General features: G+C 41.9%; 1 protein-coding gene across 16 annotated transcripts in view; it reads left to right on the top strand.

The window, feature by feature from the left end:
- The window catches only part of Cep295 (centrosomal protein 295), a 45454-nt gene that overhangs the window by 17169 nt on the left and 9032 nt on the right, over nt 1-19253 (top strand). For 8 of the 16 annotated variants that reach the window (XR_013052609.1, XR_006073929.2, XM_076575688.1 and 5 more), the window contains exons 7-17: nt 1265-1405; nt 3694-3877; nt 4074-4181; nt 6635-6856; nt 9722-9814; nt 9944-10047; nt 10384-10524; nt 10713-10810; nt 11094-14496; nt 15517-15697; nt 15803-15946. Coding sequence is in view for 13 of the 16 variants with exons in the window: in XM_076575688.1 (XP_076431803.1) it covers nt 1265-1405; nt 3694-3877; nt 4074-4181; nt 6635-6856; nt 9722-9814; nt 9944-10047; nt 10384-10524; nt 10713-10810; nt 11094-14496; nt 15517-15697; nt 15803-15946 (4819 nt within the window). In the remaining 3 variants the exon portion in view is untranslated. Of the gene's footprint in view, nt 1-1264; nt 1406-3693; nt 3878-4073; nt 4388-6634; nt 6857-9721; nt 9815-9943; nt 10048-10383; nt 10525-10712; nt 10811-11093; nt 14497-15516; nt 15698-15802; nt 15947-19253 lie in introns of all 16 variants that reach the window. The other 8 variants (XR_013052608.1, XM_076575687.1, XM_042280433.2 and 5 more) reach the window with 4 other exon arrangements.

Here is a 19253-nt window from a genome sequence, read left to right as displayed (position 1 = left end):
TGAGACAGGGTTTCTCTGTGTAGTCCTGGCCATCCTGAACTCTCTCTGTAGACCAGGCTGACCTTGAACTCAGAGAGATCCGCCTGGCTCTGCCTCCCGAGTGCTGGGATAAAGGCGTGCGCCACCGCTTTCTGTCAGCTAACTCCTTTTAGTAGGCTCATTTGGCTAGTGCAGTCCTTCTTACTGTCATTATCTTTACCTATTTTATCTCACTATCTGGGGACTTTTCATCTTCTTTCTTTGAGACAGTGTTTCACTTTAGCCCTTTTTGGCCTTAAACTCAATCTCTTAAGTACCAGTTTGCAAGAGTGAGCCACCATACCCACTCTGGGAGCATTTAATCTTGCATGTAAAGTTAATAACTTCTGTTTTCATTATTATTGTTTGAATTTATTGATAGAATTTGATCATATAAAAAACAAAGTTTTTCACTCCTGATTACATTCAAAATGCTGCCTATGTGACTGAAGACATGGCTCAGTAGTTGTGTTTACTGTGCTTGTAGAGGACTTCTCATAACCAGCTTTAACTCCAGCCCCAGAAAATCAGATGCCCTCTTCTGGACTCCCAGGGCACCTGCACTGATGGATGCACATGTACATACTTAAAATAAGATGAATGTTAAATAAAATGGTGTGTGTATTTGAAAGTAGATGTTCAAATAATGAAGAGTATCGGACGCATAACTGGCATGGTCGCTGTGTCTGCATGAGCTCTAGGAAACCAAGGTTATGTTCAGATCATTATTCTGCCCTCAGCTGAGTCAGCATTGCTATTTAGAGGAATTTCTCTCTGTTTTTTTTTTTTTTAAGATTTATATATTTATGTATTTTATGTATATGGGTGTTTTATCTGCATGTCCATTTGCATACCAGAAGAGGGCATCAGATCCTATGGGACTACAGTTACACATGGTTGTCAGACATCATATGGGTGCTGGGAATTGAACTTAGGACCTCTGGAAGAGCAGCCAGTGCTCTCAACCACTGTGCCCTCTAGCCCTAGAGGAATTTCTTAAAAATCATGGAGTACTATCTTTGAATGCACGAAGCCTGATGTGTTTTAAAATGTATTTATAAGACTCTATACTAATAATTTGATCACTTTATAGCCAAATGTTGTGGTTGCATATATTAAAAACTTTTGTACTATTTAATTTTATGTAAGTAGGAAAAATTCTATTAGTCATGTTGCTTTTTAAAGCTATTTCAGTGTTTCACATTTAAAAAAAAAAAGATCTAAAATTGTGTTGATTGACTGCTAGCCAGATGCTCATTTGGCTGCTGAAGAAGAAGCTAGGCGGTTGGAAGGACTACGAAGGCAGGCCGCACAGGAGAGATTGGAGCAGTTTGAAAGGGCTCATGTGCGGGGATCCCAAGCCATGAAGAAGATCCACTTGGCCCAAGTAAGACCTGACATCTCCCTGTGACCTGTGACTGCTGCTGGTAGGCTGTTTGGTGGCATTGTAGAACTTCTCAGGGAGTTCTGTCCTAGAGTGTGAAGATAGTGTTTCTTACTGTCTTTTTCTGTTGTTGTGATCTAATACCCTGAGAAAAGCAACTTGAGGAAGGACCAGTTGACTTTACCTCATGGTTCAAGGTACAGTCCATCATGGAGGGCAAGTCAGGGAAGCAGGAGCTTAAAGTAACTAGTCACATCACACCACAGTCAGGAACAGCATGAATGCCTGCAACTACTCAGCTTCCTTTCTCGTACAGTCCAGTACCCAACTAGGGAAAATGCCATCCATGCTGTGCAGGTCTCTACCTCAATTAATGCAATCAAGATCATTCCCCACAAGCATGCCCAGAGGCCCATCTTCAGCTGATTCTAGATTTTGTCATGTTGACAGCATTAACCATCACAGAAAGTCTCTGATTTGTACAATTACATTAGAATTTTCCAAAAATCCTTCTCTCTTTTTTTTTTTTTAACTTGGATTAAATAAAGCTATTCTCAGAATGTATCTTTGTTTCACATGTTTACTGATACATTTTTTTTACATTTATTCAATCCAAAAAGAACCTGAGAAAATTAATCACTTTTTTTAATGTAGCAATTTTGATTGCATTTGTGTTATATAACTTTGTGTAATTGATTCATTAAGTATTTTCTGAGCAGAGCACTTACTGGCCCCTTTGAGTGTCGATTCAAAGGTAGGCTCATGCCCTTGCTTATTGGTGAAACAGCATAGAAGTGATTCACTTTCTGCATGTTTCACTTTCCCTTCTGAGTTTGACTACATTTGTGTATTTTAAACACCCATCACCTTAGGAGAAGGTTTTTAAGTGCCTCAGTGGACTTATCCTAAGGAAGTTGACTTGGATAGTAGGGGTTAGATTATAACCTCCTCCCTCAAAGTTTTATTTTCATAAATTGGAAGTGAAATGTGATTTAGTTAACTGTCTGAATTATTAATCATTCCTATCTAAGAAATAAACCTCTAAGAAGTAACAACAGAAACTGTGAGAAACAGTTCTACGTTGAACACATCCTTCCATAAAAGCAGCAGTGTTGAGTGGCCACAGGAGTGAGCTTTCATGGTTTGCCTGGACTTAGCTCTGTAGTATTTGGTAATCTTAGCTCGCCTTAGCTCACTTTCATCATCTGTTTTCTGAGGACTGTGTGAAGCTCATAGGAACATGCATGGAATTTAAAAATTCCCTGTTGTTAGGAAAAATACCAGTGGAGTGACACACCATGCTTTGAGGGAGTGATGCATTCACTCAAGTAGCAAGTAACACATATGCTGTCATCAAAAAAACAGTCGTTGGGGCCACTCCTCTTGATTCTAAACTAGTATTTCTCAAGTAGGAAAAATCATCCCAAACCATGGCATCTCAGCATTAATAGATTCCATTGCCCTGGCTGAACCTTTGGCCTAAGACATTTTGGTCTAGGAATGGATTTATTGCTGGGTCTGTTGTAATTGGCATTTGGATTCTGTCCCCTCCGGTTTTATAGTTTGTGTCTGTAATCCCTTTGCCCTCTGTGCCTTAGGCTTACAAACGCTATGCTGTTTTCTGGTTGCCTTAGCCGTTCCTATGTGCTGCCCCTATTTTTTCTCCTACTGCTTCATCCTCTTCTGTGTGACTAAATATTTACCCAGAAACTGAGGAGGTTTCTCTGATCCCCCTTCTTTGTCTTTTACCATCAAAATTAAATTAGATAGCTTCATTAAGACATTCTGATTAAACTTTGTGTTAATAGTACTCTACACATAGAGAGATGCACACATCCCCTTTAATCATGGGAATCAGAGTTTGGAGTGATGGGAAGCATTGTCAGTTAAGTCTTAGTCACCTGGGACTTGAGAAATACAGAGAGCTGAACTACAGCACCTTGCAGGAGCCCTGGCGGTTGAACAGAAAGTGACGAAACGGCTTCCCTCGGCCAGGAGAGCAGTGGTGGCAGACACTTCTCAGACTTTATGGTCTAGGCCGTATCACCTCGCAGTGCTACCTGCTTTGTCCCATTACGAGTCTAGGGTTGACATCTCCCCTGATGTTCTCAGTGTGTTATCTAGCAGACACTTGTTGACCAGAGAAATTAGGGTTGTATGTTTTATGTCAGAGCAAATGGAAGAGGAGGGGAATTGTAGGCCTTATTCTTCATATATATCCCCCCCTGCCTCCAGTTAAAGTGACTATCTGAAGTTTGACTCAGCTGTCATTAATCTGTTTATTCTTGAAGAACCAGGAGAGACTAATGGAAGAACTCAAACAGCTGCAGAAAGAGGACCTGGCACGGAGGAGGCAGACAGTGGCCCAGATGCCACCACAACTAGTTGAACTGCCGTACAGACGCAGCGAGGTGAAGGAAGACTGGCAGCGGGAGCTGGAGTTCGCCTTTGAGGACATGTACAGTGCAGACAGGAGTAAGGGGCTCTCGGGGGCTCTGGCAGTGCTTTTCAATGTCCCGTGGGAAGTCATTTGTAGTAGTGAGCAGTGTTCATTTTGTGATGGGTTCTTGTGTAAAAGGGGCCTTAAGATTTTTATAGTCAAGTTCCTTTTTTTCCTAGCTATTTTCAGTCATACTAGAAGGAAAACATGTCTCTGTGTTTATTTACTCAGAGGTGAAAGGAAACCTGATTTTGCATCTTAAGCCAGAGCCTTTGCCTGCCATGTCTGATCAGCTCCAAGATGAAGAACTGGACCTTTCAATGGAGCGAGAAAACCGAGGTGAAGATGAGAACCCTCAAGTGCAGACCCTGACCTAACGTGGTCTAGTGAGACAGGCAGTAAAAGCCTGTAAGCTGAGTGTTACAACTCACGGGAAATAATTGAATCATCAGCTAAGAATTAGGAAAATGTGTTCCTTTTAAGCACCGATAATGACTCTCCTGGAAGCAGTAGCAGGAAGTGTCTGCATATTTCTGCCATTAGAGGTCAGTTCCATACTTGTTGGAGGAAGCCATTCACCTGTGATACCATCTGGAGAGCTTCAGGTTGTGTGAAATTCATTTGAAGGCTCAGCAATGTTCAGACTTGACCAGATAATTAGAAATCCTATTACTGCTGGGTACTTCATGTATCATGATGAGTTGTACAGACTTTGATCTCTTATCCTTCACACCAGGCTTCAACGTTGAACTTTCTCACTGGTTGTCCCATAGGTACTTAAAACTCATATCCAGCACTTAGTCATCTCTTGCTTACTGAAACCTTCACTTCCTAACTTAAGTGAACAATGGGGGCCAGCACGATATCTCAGTGGGTAAAGGCACTTGCCTCCAAGCTTGATAACCTCAATTTGATTCCTGGGATCTCCATGGTGGAAGGAGGGAACTGACTCCAGCAAGTTGTCCTCTGACCTCCACATTCCCTTCCCCAGTAAATAAATAAATGTAATTAAGTGAATGATGGTATCACTGTTGCCTGAGGCAGATCAAACAGTTTTCTCTTTTACTTCTGTATCTCCTTAAAAACCATCTCCATACCTTTGAACTGACCTCATTTTTCCTCTTTATTTCTACCTATATTGCCTTTATGTCCTGCCACTCGGGTTTACATCTCATCATCTGTCCCTACACCCCTACACTGGAAATGGCTCTGTGGCTCTGACTTGGTGGTGGGGGCTCAAGGTCTTCTCCCCGTCTTTTCTACAAACCCCGAGTCTCACAAGTTTGGTTCTGCTGTGGCTCAGCAGACAGCAGGGTCAGTCTTACCCATCCTGCTTTTCAGGATTTCCCCAGAAACAATTTCTTCTGAACAAGCTTATTTTCTTGCTAGGCTAATAGTATCTTTAAGAAGACATTTTTTTTTCTAAACCATTTCATCCAGGGGTTAGCTGATTTAGTGGAGCTTTTTATTCATATTTCTAGTTAGCCAGAATTGAAGCCTATCATTCTCTAAAGAAACACTATTTCCTGCTAAGCCCAGTTACAATCTGGCATACTGTTGCTCAGTCTTCCAGCTTTTCATAAATAGCTAGGAAGCTGGGTGTTGTGGCTCAGCCTGTAGTTTCAGCTGTTCAGGAGGCCGAGCCAAGGACAACCAGGTGTTTGGGGCTGGTCTGAGCAAAATAGCAATACTTTGTCTCTTGAAAACAACAATAACAAAGGGCTAGGGATTCCTATTACCCACCCTTCTTTAAAACTAAGTCCTCTTTGATAAATAATTACAAATTAAAGTTGGCGATGTAGCTCAGTGGTAGAGTGTTTCCCTAGCAGGTGTAAGGTCCTAGGTTCCATCCCTAGTGTGTACACACAAAATACGGATGGATGGATGGATGGATGGATGGATGGATGGCGAGAATTAATCTGCCTTAAAAATGGGTAGGTCACAGACTAGTGGTTAACTGAAAAGAAGCCAGAAAGTGTTACCTCAGTACCTGGCTCTGTGTTTATATAGAACTAAGGAACAGGGTAAACTAGTGTGTGGTTGTGAGGTAGAGTGCAGTTAAGTCATCTTTTGGGTGTATTGACTGGAAGGACAAAGAGCCTTGTCAGGGCTGGAGATGATGCACAATGGCCTGGATAATGTTGATAGACACTTAAGTGAAATTTGTTGCACTGAGCATGCAGCTTTTGTATGCTGAACTGTTTACTACATTTTTAATTCTATTAGAACTTTTCTTTAAATATGTATTAAAACATACTACTTGCCAGTTTTCAACCACTGTGGTATTCTTAATTTTTTCTTTGATTAAGCCACAGCACAGTTTGGTTCCCATAGAGAATTTTTAGTTTTGTTCTTAGTTAGCTTATGCTGTCTCTGTGGAATGGTGCTTGAAGAAATACCTTGTTTCTGGTTTTTGATAAGTGAAAGGATTTGCTTACAACCACAGAAAAATTCGCCTCACGTATTAGCAAGAATGATTTAAAAGCAAGTGCTTAACTTCAAGGCTGTAAGATTGTTTTTCTCTGTAGCCTGCTAAGAACTGTAAGAAACCTTACAGTGCATGACTCAAACTTAACCTTAGTTACAAGCTGATTAGCAGAGTGAATGTCCTCCTGAGAGTTAAGCTTGAAATTAGTATATATGTATTATGTTGTTGGAAAATGGTCTAAATTTGAATTTAAGTTTATTTTGTTGAATACACTAACCTTTAAATATTGAAAATAAAGTTGTGTCTTTGCTTAAGTAATTATAGCAATGAAAGTTTTCTTTTTATTTCTTTTTTTTTTTTTTAGTACCCTTTGCAATGAAGACCCAACAGATCCCCTCAAGAATTCTTTTTAAAAGATTGTTAAATAAGATTCGAAGCCAAAAGTCTCTGTGGACAATTAAATCTGCATCCGAGGATGAAAGTGAAGTGACTTCAAGTGTCAGTGAGCCTGGGAGTAAAGCACCAACCATGGAGTCAGGAGCTATGACCCTCGAGGAGGGAACGCTGTCCTCCGAGCAGGAGCAAGGTGCTTTCTCCGGTAGTCCATTTGATGGCACACAAACCCTCTTCAGATGTTAAAAACGATGCTCAGATGAGTTTGGGGTTTAGCACCGCAGTAGAGATTCAGGGCCCTGGTTTCAGCCTGGAGGGATGGGGTGGGGGTGCATGGTGGTTGTCTCATGCATGGGAAAACAAAGAATAGCAAGCAAATCATATATATAATTCAAGGAGATCTTATTAGTATGATCCTAGTAACCTCTGGAAATATATTTAAGACCCATTCCCCCATTCTTTAAAGTTAACAAATAAGGAAAGGATCTCTGGTGGGAATGTAAAGAAATATAACACACTCAAAAAACACTAATGTGTTTGTCTTTTAATTTTAAAAGTTTTCTAAAAATTCTCATTAAAAACTAAAGATATGGGGAGGCTGGCTAAGAGTGCTGGGTTTGGTTCCTAACACTGGAGAGATGGCTCAGAGGTTAAGAGCACTGGCTGCTCTTCCAGAGGACCTAGGTTTGATTCCCAGCACCTGCATGGCAGCTCACAACTGTCTATTACTCCAGTTCTAGGGGATCCAGCACCCTTACACAGACATACATGTAGGCAAAACACCAATGCACATAAAGTAAAAATGAGTAAATCACTAAAAGAAATGAGAAAGGGAAAGAAATGGGTTGGAAGGAGGCTCAGTGTTAAGAGCACTTACTGCTGCCGGGCAATGGTGGCGCATGCCTTTAATCCCAGCACTCGGGAGGCAGAGGCAGGCGAATCTCTGTAAGTTCGAGGCCAGCCTGGTCTACAAAGTGAGTTCCAGGAAAGGCGCAAAGCTACACAGAGAAACCCTGTCTCGAAAACCCCCCCAAAAAAAAAAAAGAGCACTTACTGCTATTCCAGAGGCTTGGGTTCAGTTTCCATCACCTCCTGGTGACTCACGGTCTTCTGTGACTGCAGTCCTAGGAGATCAGACCCTCGCTTCTGGCCTCTGAGGGAGGGTACGAGGAAGGCAAATGGTACACAGGCATACAGTCAGCAATTAATTTAATTAAATTAAATTAATCCATACACATACAATTAAAAAATTTAAAGTTAAGAGATAATTCTGCTACTTAAAGGCCACAAAAGAATGCTGCACACCTTAGTGAGTTTCCTGAACTACTGCTGTTGTTCATTGTATGAACTTCTGGAAGTCATTGAACCACATCAGTTAGTTACTTGTAATGTTTAGGCTATTGCTTTCTTATTGTTTCTGCATTATTACTGGTCTGTGCCCACATCTTTGTTCTCTCTCTGTGTGTGTGTGTGTGTGTGTGTGTGTGTGTGTGTGTGTGTGTGTGTGTGTGTGTGTGTGTGTGTTTTATATGTATGCTATGCTATATGCCTGGTGATTCTCTCACGTCTTTTTGTTTTTAAATATTTATTCAGTTGGTGTGGTGTGTGTGTGTGTGTGTGCATGCCTGGTTCTGTGCACCTTGTGCACGTGGAAGTAAGTCAGAAGACGTCAGAAGATCCTCTGAAACTGGAGTTACAGGTGGTTGTGAGTAAACATGGGTGTTGGGAACCAAACCTAGCCCTCTTAAACAGCTCACTCTGCCCAGCCTCCCCACATCTTTAGTTTTTAATGAGGATTTTTAGAAAACTTCTTTAATTAAAAGACAAACACATTAGTGTTTTTTGAGTGTGTTATATTTCTTTACATTCCCACCAGAGAGCCTTTCCTTATTTGTTAACTTTAAAGAATGGGGGAATGGGTCTTAAATATATTTCCAGAAGTTACTAGGATCATACTAATAAGATCTCCTTGCTCTGATTTCAGTTGTATTTCTTAGAGATTTATCTTTTGGATATATTTTTTAGAAGGTGTGTTTGTTTGTATATGGAGATGTTTTGCTCCCAAACTGTTGAGAGGAAAGAGAGTTGGATTTTGTGTTGTATACAAGAAGCCTTGGCCTGCATCCTTTACTAGGCCTCCTAACACTTCTCTCGTTTCTCTCCTTTGTGTTTTCTTTTGCTGCACCCATTAGTCGTTGCCCCCAGAGCCCATTCCTCTGCTCTGTTTTCCTTCATTCAGAACTCCCTAGTTCACCTCTGACTCACACTGTACAATATTTTGTATTTACTGATAGCATCTAAAGTGTGTGTTTCCCAAGTTGGCCTCCTTAGATTTCAACTCAGTATTTGATGCTTTCACTTTCAGATCTATTACCATCTTAAATTTGCCTCAAATTGAATTCTAGATATTCCCAACCTATACAGATGCTTTTTGTACCCCCAACTCCCTACAAGTCTCCCACAGTTCAGTACCTGGTAATATGTTAATTTATTTGCTGGAGCAGAAAGGTTTATATCCTTCTTGTTCTCTTGTTTCATTACCTATAATCCAAACCATCAGCGATTTTACACCTGACTCACTGTCAGCTTTATAATATAGCCTGTTTTCTTTACATAGTACCTGATTGAATTCTCCAACTTTTTATGAGGTGATTCTGTGGTGTTTCTGTCCCTCTTTCAACCTTTGAGCCTCCTTGAGGCCTCTTGCCATTCAGCACAGTGTCCCTTGTCATCCGCCATGCCACTCTAGGTGGCTGAATGAGGGCGCTGTGCAGAATGACTGGCCCCTGGTATGGGGGAATTGGTGTCATAAAATCCCTAGTATCTAGTTAGCCCAGGAAAGGCACATTGACCTTTCTCTAGCACCTCTTTAGTCTTTGATTTTTCTTGTAATATTTGTCTGGTTAATGTATGTAGCTACCAAAAAGATGACTGAGCCTTCACTGAGGGTCCACTTGCTGTGGACCAAGAGAGAGCGGTTGATCTGACCTAAATAATGCAGGTTATTTTGCTCCCTTTAAGCTTGATATTATCATACTGACAGTGGTGTTTGTTACAGTCATGGACTCTGATAGGCTGACGATTGAGTCTGGACCACTGAGTAGTGAAGATAAGCCATTTTTCTGCCAAGCAGGTGCTGGAAAGGAACAAGGTATTTCTGTCACATCCTCAAATTAAACCTGCGTGGTTCCTCACATCTTTTCCTTAGTAAAGAAGGGTACCATAGTGGGGTCATCTTTCTGAATTATTGGAGCTAATTTTTGTTTGGTGATTCTTGTAGCAGTTGCTGTATTTCCACCTGTCACACCTGTGCCTCAGAGTTCAGTACTGCTTCATCCTCAGGAAGAAGCAGTCAGAATTCGAATGTCAGCAAGACACAAACAGGTAAGCAGGCCCTGGAGCTAGAGTTTTGTTTGACTTATTCAGTTCTTCTTAATCTCAATTGATACCGTGTCTTTAATCTTACATAACATTCGGCTGACAGAATGCATTCGGTCTCTCCTTACACTCATTTGCCCCTTGGGTGTTTGCTGTGTGCTTCTTTCCCCTTTCTCTTGGTTCTCCTATAATCCCCTTGGCAACACCAATGGCAGATTTAAGACTACTTCGTGGATGAGAAGTCCTTTTGGTGATGACATGTATTTCTTCTTCATGCAATGTATGTGAACTTTTCCCTTGAGAGTCTGTTGTTGTTAAAACAATAGTGCTCTTATTATCTAGATAATGGAGATAGAAGAGCAGAAGCAGAAGCAGTTGGAATTACTTGAACAAATTGAACAACAGAAGTTAAGGTTAGAAACTGATTGTTTCCGGGCTCAACTTGAAGAAGAAGAGAAAAGGAAGAAGACTCAGCAGCCTGAGGTAGGATGCCATTGGGAAGCCAGAGGATAGCAGTCATGTGTTTATGTTCCGCCCACCTGACAGATTTCCTCATCAGGATGTGTGCTGTGCCAGTGTGGATGTGACCAGGTTTGCTAGTGAGCTGTGTGCTGAGCTTTTTGGACTTCCCTGTCATTGTAGAAACAGTAAACTACTTCATTCATTTTTAGGTTTGCCCTGCTCCCGTGTCACATGCTACGATTTCTGATGAAGACTGTCACAGGCAGATGATTCGTAACTATCAACATCAGCTTTTACAACAAAACAGGTATGAACTAGGATATAATTTTGTAAGACAGTGTGCTATATCTTTGGGATTTATTATTTGTTTTATATAAAGTTCTAATTGGAATTACCTTAGGAATTGCCATGATGTTTTCATCAAGGGCAGTGGGAATGTACTTTTTTGTTGTAAATATGGCCAACTTTAGATTGTTACTTAGAGGGTTTAATGTATAAATATTTGAGAATTTGATGGTTTGGTTTTTTTAGTTAGTAATTAAAGTAGTAATATTTGTTTTTATATTTGTTTTTATATTTGTTTTTGATAGGTTACACAAACAGTCTGTTGAAACTGCCAGGAAACGATTACTTGAATACCAGACTATATTAAAGGAAAGATACCCATCCATGTCACCCACATCACTGATACCTGATTCTGTTATATCAGGACCATCACAGAAATCCCAAAAGCCTACTGCTGCATCAGAGCACTGGGATCCATGCCAGAGACTGAAGCTGAGTCTTAGCAAATATCAACTTGTGCAATCCTCACAGGTCCCTGCATTAGATCAAAGTCATAGGCAGGCACTAAGACAGGGTTACTTTTCACAGAGGCAAGGAGAAACAGATGCATCAGAGATATTAGCCAAGCAGTCTGTGGGGTCACGGGAACATCTACAGCATTTCTCTCAAGTGGAAGCACATCAGAGAGACTATGAATTTGTCCCTAAAGATTCTCATGCACTTTCAAGAACTTTGTCTTATGATGGGCCACAAACATTACTGGATGCTGGAGAAGTATCTCAACCACTGAGGGGAATAACTTGTCAAACTTTGGATTCCCAACAGATAACATCAGAGGATAGTGAAAATATATCTTCTAAGCCAACTGAACCTTCTTCATTTCTCCCACTGGTGCCTGAACGTTCTTTTACTAATCTCCCTGTTAAACTTGAATCTGGAAAAGTTCAGGAACCCTTTACAACCATAAGCAAAAGTACAGTTTCCATAAACCACTCGGTAATGGGTCACATGCATGATCAGCCTTTGTCATCCTCAGACACAATCACAGCCCAGCAGGGTAACTTAAAGTTTCTCCAAGAACAGTTAAAACTCCAGAAAGAAGTTCTTCAAGCAAGACAAGAGGCCCAGGAAAAGCTGGCTTTTTGCACACAGAAAGAACTGGAAAAGCAGGCTAGTCTTCCAGTATTCTTCCCATCATCAGCTGGAGATTTCTTTACTTCACTGCCATCTACCTCAGCTGAATCAGGAAAAATCCAGGCATCTTCAGCAGAAAGTGATGCCACTGTTTCCTCAGGCAATATGGACACGCTTTGGGGTTTTTCACTACCTGTCTTATCACAGCAAACTAATTTAGAATTTCTCCAAGACCAGATCAATGTTCAGAAGGATAACCTTCAAGCTAGGCGGGAAGCCCAGGAAGTCTTGTTAGCACATAAACAGAGTAAGCTGGATGAAATTGTACAATCTGAACAGACTGGGCCCTCTGGGCCACATCAAGTGGCTCAGCAGTCATTTAGTTCACTAACATTGGCTGATAGAAAAATCCAGGAACAGCCTTTACCTACAAACCAGAAAGGTCTTCTCCCAAGCCAGTCTGAAATCTCAAGTTCTCAGGATGGGTCTTCAAGTTTTCTACAGCAGATCCTCCCTCTACACAGTAGTTTAAAGTTGCTGCCAGAACGGTTGGCTACACAGAGGGATGCCGTTCAGGCTAGAGGGGAAGCACAAGAGGAATTCCTTCTACACAGAGAAGGAAGTTTGGAAGACACCAGGTCTAGGCCAGGAAATTCTCTCTCCTCGGTGGTTGCTCAGCATTCAGATGCTTCTCGTGCAGTTTCAGAATCTGAGCCTGAGAGGCCCCAGGAACTGAATTCATCTGAGGAGACTATACTTCCCTCTAATCATTTGATCACCCCAGCACTGGAGGAGGAGTCTCGTGGCTTTCCGCAGCACAACTTGACAAGACAAGAGCAATTTGCAACACTTCAGGAACAGGCACACCTGCAGAGGGTTATACTTGGTGCTGGAAAAGAAATTCAGGAATATGCACACAAAGAAAATGAATTAGAAAAAGGACTTTGTTCTCAACAAACTGGTGACTTGTCTTCTCCATCCCAGGTAGCTGAATGGGAAAGATTCCAAGAGTTTGTATCAGTCAAGAATGATAGTACAGGGCCCTTAAGCCTTAAGATTCCAGGATTTCAGGAAAGACTGCTTAGATTTTCACAACATACATTCCCTCTGCAAAATAATTTGCAAGAACACCAAGAATGGGTAGACCAAGAAAAAGAGAGTTCACAGTTTAGTCCTCAAACTCGGGAAAATTCATCTTCTCAACAGACAGGTTTTTCTTCCTTCATGCCCTCCTTAGGACCCTCATCATGTGTGTCCCTGCCTTCTGCTGCCTCTGGTACCACACAGCAGCCCCTCTCAACAGGGGGTGACAGTCAAGTGACCTCAAGCCATCTTCAGATACCAGAGTTGCAGGACAGACTTGTGAAGATAGCCCAGCTTATCCAGCCTCAGCAAGACAGCTTGAAGGCCCTTCAAGAACAATTAGCTACACAAAGGGAAACCATCATCCAGTCTAGACAAGAAGCTCATGAAGAAATACTAAGAGAGTGGAAGGAAAGAGTATTCCCAGAGCAGGTCGGTCCATCTTCTCCCCTGATACCTCAGCATTCACGCGCTTCGTTCTCTCTCTCTGACTCTGAAAGAACACAAGAACTTCGTTCAACCAACAGTGGTGATGCAATATCTTTAGGTTGTTCTGAGATGCTGGGTTTGCCTGGCAGGGCATTGGGTTTATCACATACTGCCTTACCTCAGCAGAATAATCTGACAGCACATCCAGAGCACCTCCATGCACAAACAAATTCCTTTCATTCTACTGAGAAAGCCCAGGAAGAGTTGGTGTTTCCCAGACCATGCAGATTTGAAGAGATACCTGGTGAACGTTTTATCCAACCTCATCATGGTGACTTGAAGGCACTTCAACAGCAGTTAGATATGCAAAAGAAAGTCATTAGATCTGGCCAGGAAATGCAAGAGGAACTGCTTTTGCAAAGGTTAAATGAATTGGAGCAAAGGGTATCTTGCAAACAGATTAGCTCCTCTTCAGTCTCGTCACAGGTAGCGCTACCTGTTGCCAACTCTGAAGGGACCCTACGATCTTTCCCAACCAAAAGTGATGATACTGAGATGCCCAGATCCCGTGGTGAGTATCTGAGCTTTTCACAGCCCCTTCTACCTCAACACAGTAACCTGACAAGACCGTTGGATTTAGAAATGACATCTAAAGAACTGCTTTTACACAAACCAAGCAGCCAGGACAAAGGTGACTCTCCTGAGCATGCCATCCCTGCTTTGTTTCTCTCCAAGGAAATAGAGCACCCATTCATTCCATTACCTTTTGCGGAAGCTAAATCTGAGAGCTTTTGTGAGTTGTACTTACCTAAAAAGGAGCGTGCAGCTCCTTCTAGTGATTCTGTGACCCCAAGATTGCAGAACAGACTTTTGAGTTACTCCCAGCCTGTTTTAACTCAGCAAGACAACATGAGACTTCAGAAGCAGTTGAATCTACAACGAGAAGCTCTACACTGTAGGCAAAAAGCCCAAGAAGAATTACTTGTGCAGAGACAGACAGCCTTGCAGCAGCAAATTGAAAAACACAGAGAGACTTTGAAAGATTTCTTGGATGTCAGTCAGGTATGTTCTGAATTTAAAACTTCAGTATTACACAAAGTTGTTTAAACTTGATTCCATTTTAATCCTAAACTATCTTCCCTTTAGTTATTGGGAGTATGGAAATTAAAACAAAGATTTACCTACTGCATAAGGTCATTTTAAATAGTTACCATTAAAGAATATCCATCTTCATTTATGAGTTTTGTTGCAGTGGCTTCTTACCTGACCACAGATAAAGATTGTCAAAAGGACTGGTTAACAGAAATTTTCTTATCGTGTGGTAGATCCTGTTCTCTACTGACTTGTGACATTTGTATATGAATCAAACTGTATGCCCTCTTTTTCTCTAAGTGTCATATGGTACAGCTGGCATGGTTGGAGGCTGATAGAGACCAGACCTATTGATGACTGCTTACATTTGAGTTGTTGAGAAGACTGGTGTAGTCACTCAGACATTGCCATATATTTATTCTCAGGAATATGAATGGGTCTATTCTATTTTAGGCCATTTCTTACGTTTCGTAGTACAAACAGAATTCTGTAACACCTAGATGTTCAGGAGGCTCTTGATTCTAGAAGTTAAGTCTTATAGTTGTGAAGGAAAAGTAAAGGGTGGGAACCCAGAGGGACAGCAGGTCTAAGCTGTCATCAGGCACAGTGGGAGCTAGGATTGGATGTGGGGCTGCATTTTGCACTAGAAGTATATCTGTTTTAATCTGTCAACATAAAACACAGAGGTTGTTTATTCTAGCTATACTTGGGTATATGGGTTCAGGTTTTTCTGAATAGCATGTTCCACTTGGAAAGTTACAGGAACTTTATAGGCACTGAGCAAAAGAAAATCATAAACTCATGGTGCTTTCTAGGTACATTGTCAGGCCCATTAGGTGGGTGAATTACAGAAATACAGGGAAAACTGCTGTAGTGATGGAGCTAGTGAGTCAGCTGAGGTTCTGACTTAAGTGAGATGTAAATCTTGTGGATTCTTCACATGATCCCATAACATACATCCCCATTTCCCTATCCCATCCACTTTTTCAGGCAAGGAAGCCCACAGGTGAGAATGACCTGAAAGTGCAGCCTATAGAACAGCTCAGAGGGTGGCTTCCTCACATCCGAGGCTCTGCTTGGGGAGACTCTAATCAGGAGAGCGCTAGCAGTGAGCAGCCACGTTCAGTAGCTGTCCTTGATGAGCACCGTGGTGAGATGATCCTGTTGTCTGGTGAGCATGCCTCTTTGCCATCATCCCTGCAGCTTGCTGACTGAAGAAAAGCTTCCTGTGTGTTCACAATGTTTCATTTGTTTAACCTTGTCTTTGACCTGATAGGTGAGAGTCTGGGCAAAGAACTGAATGGTAGAGCCTCTAAGCCACCTGTCTCCAAAGTGAAATGTGGTTTGGACTTAAACCAGCATGAGCTTAGTACTATACAGGAGGTGGAGTCACCCGCAAGTGGCAGGACTTCCATGCCAGGTAAACAGCGCGGTAAAATTCAGTGTTTTACTAGTTTGATAGCTTTCTGCCCTTTTTCAGTATACTAAAAGAGCTAGTCTTGAGTACTTGTAAAAGGAGAAACTGGTTTACATAAAAATAATCTAAAATTTGGGACCATGGAGATGGCTTTTTACCAGGTAAAAAGCATTTTCCTGCTTACTGTACAAACCTGACAGCTGGAGTTCAGTCTCTGGATCCCAGGTGAAAAGAGTGAGCCAACTCCCAAAAGTACTCTTCTGACCTGTACATACATGCCATGACACACCTACACACACACCAACACTCACATATTACATGGACACACAAAAATAGAATGTATTGAAGCCCTTATATTTTTGACTTAAAGAAATACAGCACTGTAGGTCGTTCAGTCTCACATGGGGTAGGCAGTGTACAATTTTTAACTGTTACAGCTCTGAAGGGAAAAGGTATCCTGGCAGTCGGAAGCCAAGGATTACCTACAGCTCGAAAAGGGAAGGTATCCCAACAAAAGTGTTACAGCCCTGTTTCAGTGGGAGGTTTCCCCCAGCAAAGTGTTAAAACCCTTTCTCCAGGAAAGATTTCCCTAATGCAAGTGTAACAGCTGCTCCAGAGAAATGTTACAGCTCTGCTCAGATTCCTGGAATGTAACAGTTCTGGCCAGCGAGGGAAAGTTTCCCCACCCAAGTGTTGCAGTTCTGTACCACCTGCTCAGCTTGGCTGGAACCCTTACAGCTCTGCTCTGCTCTGGCAAAAATTGTTACCCTTAGCATTACGGCTCTGATAGAAAGGTATCCTGGCAGCCAGGAACCAAGGAATATCACAGTCACACTGTACAACAAACCTCACATAAGAGATTTATTGGGAGAAGAAAAAAAAACAGGTGATTGGATGCCTCTCCTTGGGCAAGAAACAGCAGTAACCTGAACGGGATACAGAGCTTATATAGAGTTTCTTGGGAAGAGGATGGAGCTTTCCAGGGTGGAGATTGGTGGGATTTAATGTCCAAAGATTGGGCTTTTTACTCTGTAGGGTGGAGGCAGGATCCAGCAGTTAGGACAGTGTTCTGAGGGTGGAACCTGGCAGTTAGAGGTCCTCAGGGGAGGGGCCTGGCCACTCAAGTGGCTTGAGGGGCTTACAGTTATACCTCTGCTCTGCTCGGGGGTTTACCCACAGAAATGTAGCAGTTCTACTTTACTCCGGCCAGAGCCATTACAGCTCTGCTCCGGTGAAAGAAAGTCTATATAACAAACCTCACTCGAGATTTATTGGGAGGGAGGAATCCAAGAGAGTGGCTGCCTCTGCCAGGGTGGAAGAGGGTAGCCCCAAACTGACCAGGTATAGGGCTTAGGGGAGGAGCTTTCCAAGGTGGAGATTTTTGGGGTGGGGATTGGTAGGATCTCAATTCCTGAGTTTGGGACAAGCTCAGACATTGATTGGATTTCAGTTCCTGAGTTGGTTAGGAGCAGGGTGTATTTCCTTGGCTCTGGTCTCAGGGCCAAGGTGTTCTTTCACTGGCCCTTTTTACCCTAGAGTAACTAGTTTCTCTGTCTCCCATGGGAAGGCAGGGTGCACACTAACTAGTTTCTCTGTCTCCCATGGGAAGGCAGTGTGCACACTAACTAGTTTCTCTGTCTCCCATGGGAAGGCAGTGTACACACTAACTAGTTTCTCTGTCTCCCATGGGAAGGCAGGGTGCACACTAACTAGTCTCTCCGTCTCCCATGGGGAAGGCAGGGTGCACACTAACTAGTCTCTCTGTCTCCCATGGGAAGGCAGGGTGCACACTAACTAGTTTCTCTGTCTCCCATGGGAAGGCAGTGTGCTGTGACAGTCTTTATTGTCCCACATTTCTGACACAGTGCTTTCTTTCATGTCTGCCTTCTAGACATGTTTCAAAGATGAGACTCGGTTCTCTTTTTCCCGTCTGCTCTCTATTCCCACTACTCTTCTCCTACATCTTAATGGAGGGTTTTTGTTTTGTTTCTAAACAGACTCTCACTTTGTAGTCCTGGCTGACCTGGAACTCACTATGTAGACCAGCCTGGCCTTGATCTTTTCTTGTATCTTTTATAAGATAATTATGCCTAAAACACTGGCTTTACCAACAATCAAACAGATTTATTTGTTTACCATACTACTTTTATGTCCAGACAACTAAAAGTTCCTTCCTGAAATCCTTGAATTTCTTAACAACCTTTAGAGTCACCAGATAATTTTCTTGATGAAATTTCCTAGAGCAGGGCTTATGTAGGAGAAAATTGGCTTTTTGTTGATAAAAAGGCACATAGGAGTGAAATGTTATTATCAGCTGTTTGGGTCAAGCCATAAACTAAGATGCCCTTGTTTCTTACTGAAAGATTGTGGGAAGGTGGGAAAACACAGAGCCCTCCAAGATTCAGTGCCTTTCTGTTCATAGTAGGAGAGAACATAAGTTTCATGAAACGAGAGGATTTTATCAGTGGTTTTGGAAGCTTTTTCCCCTTCAGGAATTAAACAGTTTACCTAATTTAGAATGATTGTGAGGAAAAACCTTGTCACTGATTCCAGTAGTTAATTGAATCATGTTTGAGATTACAAAAATGCCATCTTGTCTAAGGAGAAAAATCCACTTCCTCTTTAAGGGTTGACCCCTCCCTTGATGTCCTCCTAACACCCAGTAAATTACTATCTCTTAGTTCTCCTCTTTGAGCTCATAGACCCACCCACTTTCCATTCCCACTCAATCCTGACTGTTGTGTTTGGTTTTTTTGGATGGCTGCATTAACTCCCAGCATCCTTCTTTTGTCTCTGAAGCAGAGCCTTGCAGTGTAGCTCAGACTATGCTCAGACATATGGTCTTCTTGTCTCAGCTTTCCAAGTGTTGGGATTCAGTATGTGTACCTGGCTAAACAAGGTCATTCATAAAAAATGTCCTTTCCCCCAAGGAAATGAAAACTGGTTGAGGGAAAAGTGGAAAGTCTTGCAGTGTTTTTAATTCACAAAGTAAAGCTTGGTTGAAAGTTCATATGGGTAAGGCAGTTAGAGGGGACACAGGTTGATAATTAAGTTGGGTACACTAATATGTATTGATGTTTCTTTTCTCTTTTGTACTTTTGTTGTTGTTTGCTTTCTGGATAAATTTCCTTAATTCTTTTATTCCACTGTTTGTTTGTTTCTGAATTTTTATTTTGATTATCCAATTGCAGTTAACAGAAAGTCATTTTCTCTGGTTCTTCCTACACACACCACCTTGGTAATATCCTACTTTTGTTTCATGAATACAAAATAGGAGTTACTTTAAAAGTTAGTTTTTGGTTTGGTTCTC

Source organism: Peromyscus maniculatus, chromosome 7 (genome assembly GCF_049852395.1).
Source record: "Peromyscus maniculatus bairdii isolate BWxNUB_F1_BW_parent chromosome 7, HU_Pman_BW_mat_3.1, whole genome shotgun sequence".
NCBI classification, from domain to species: domain Eukaryota; kingdom Metazoa; phylum Chordata; class Mammalia; order Rodentia; family Cricetidae; genus Peromyscus; species Peromyscus maniculatus.
Note: the sequence above shows the minus strand (reverse complement) of the source record. Positions and strands in the feature narration are given on the sequence as shown.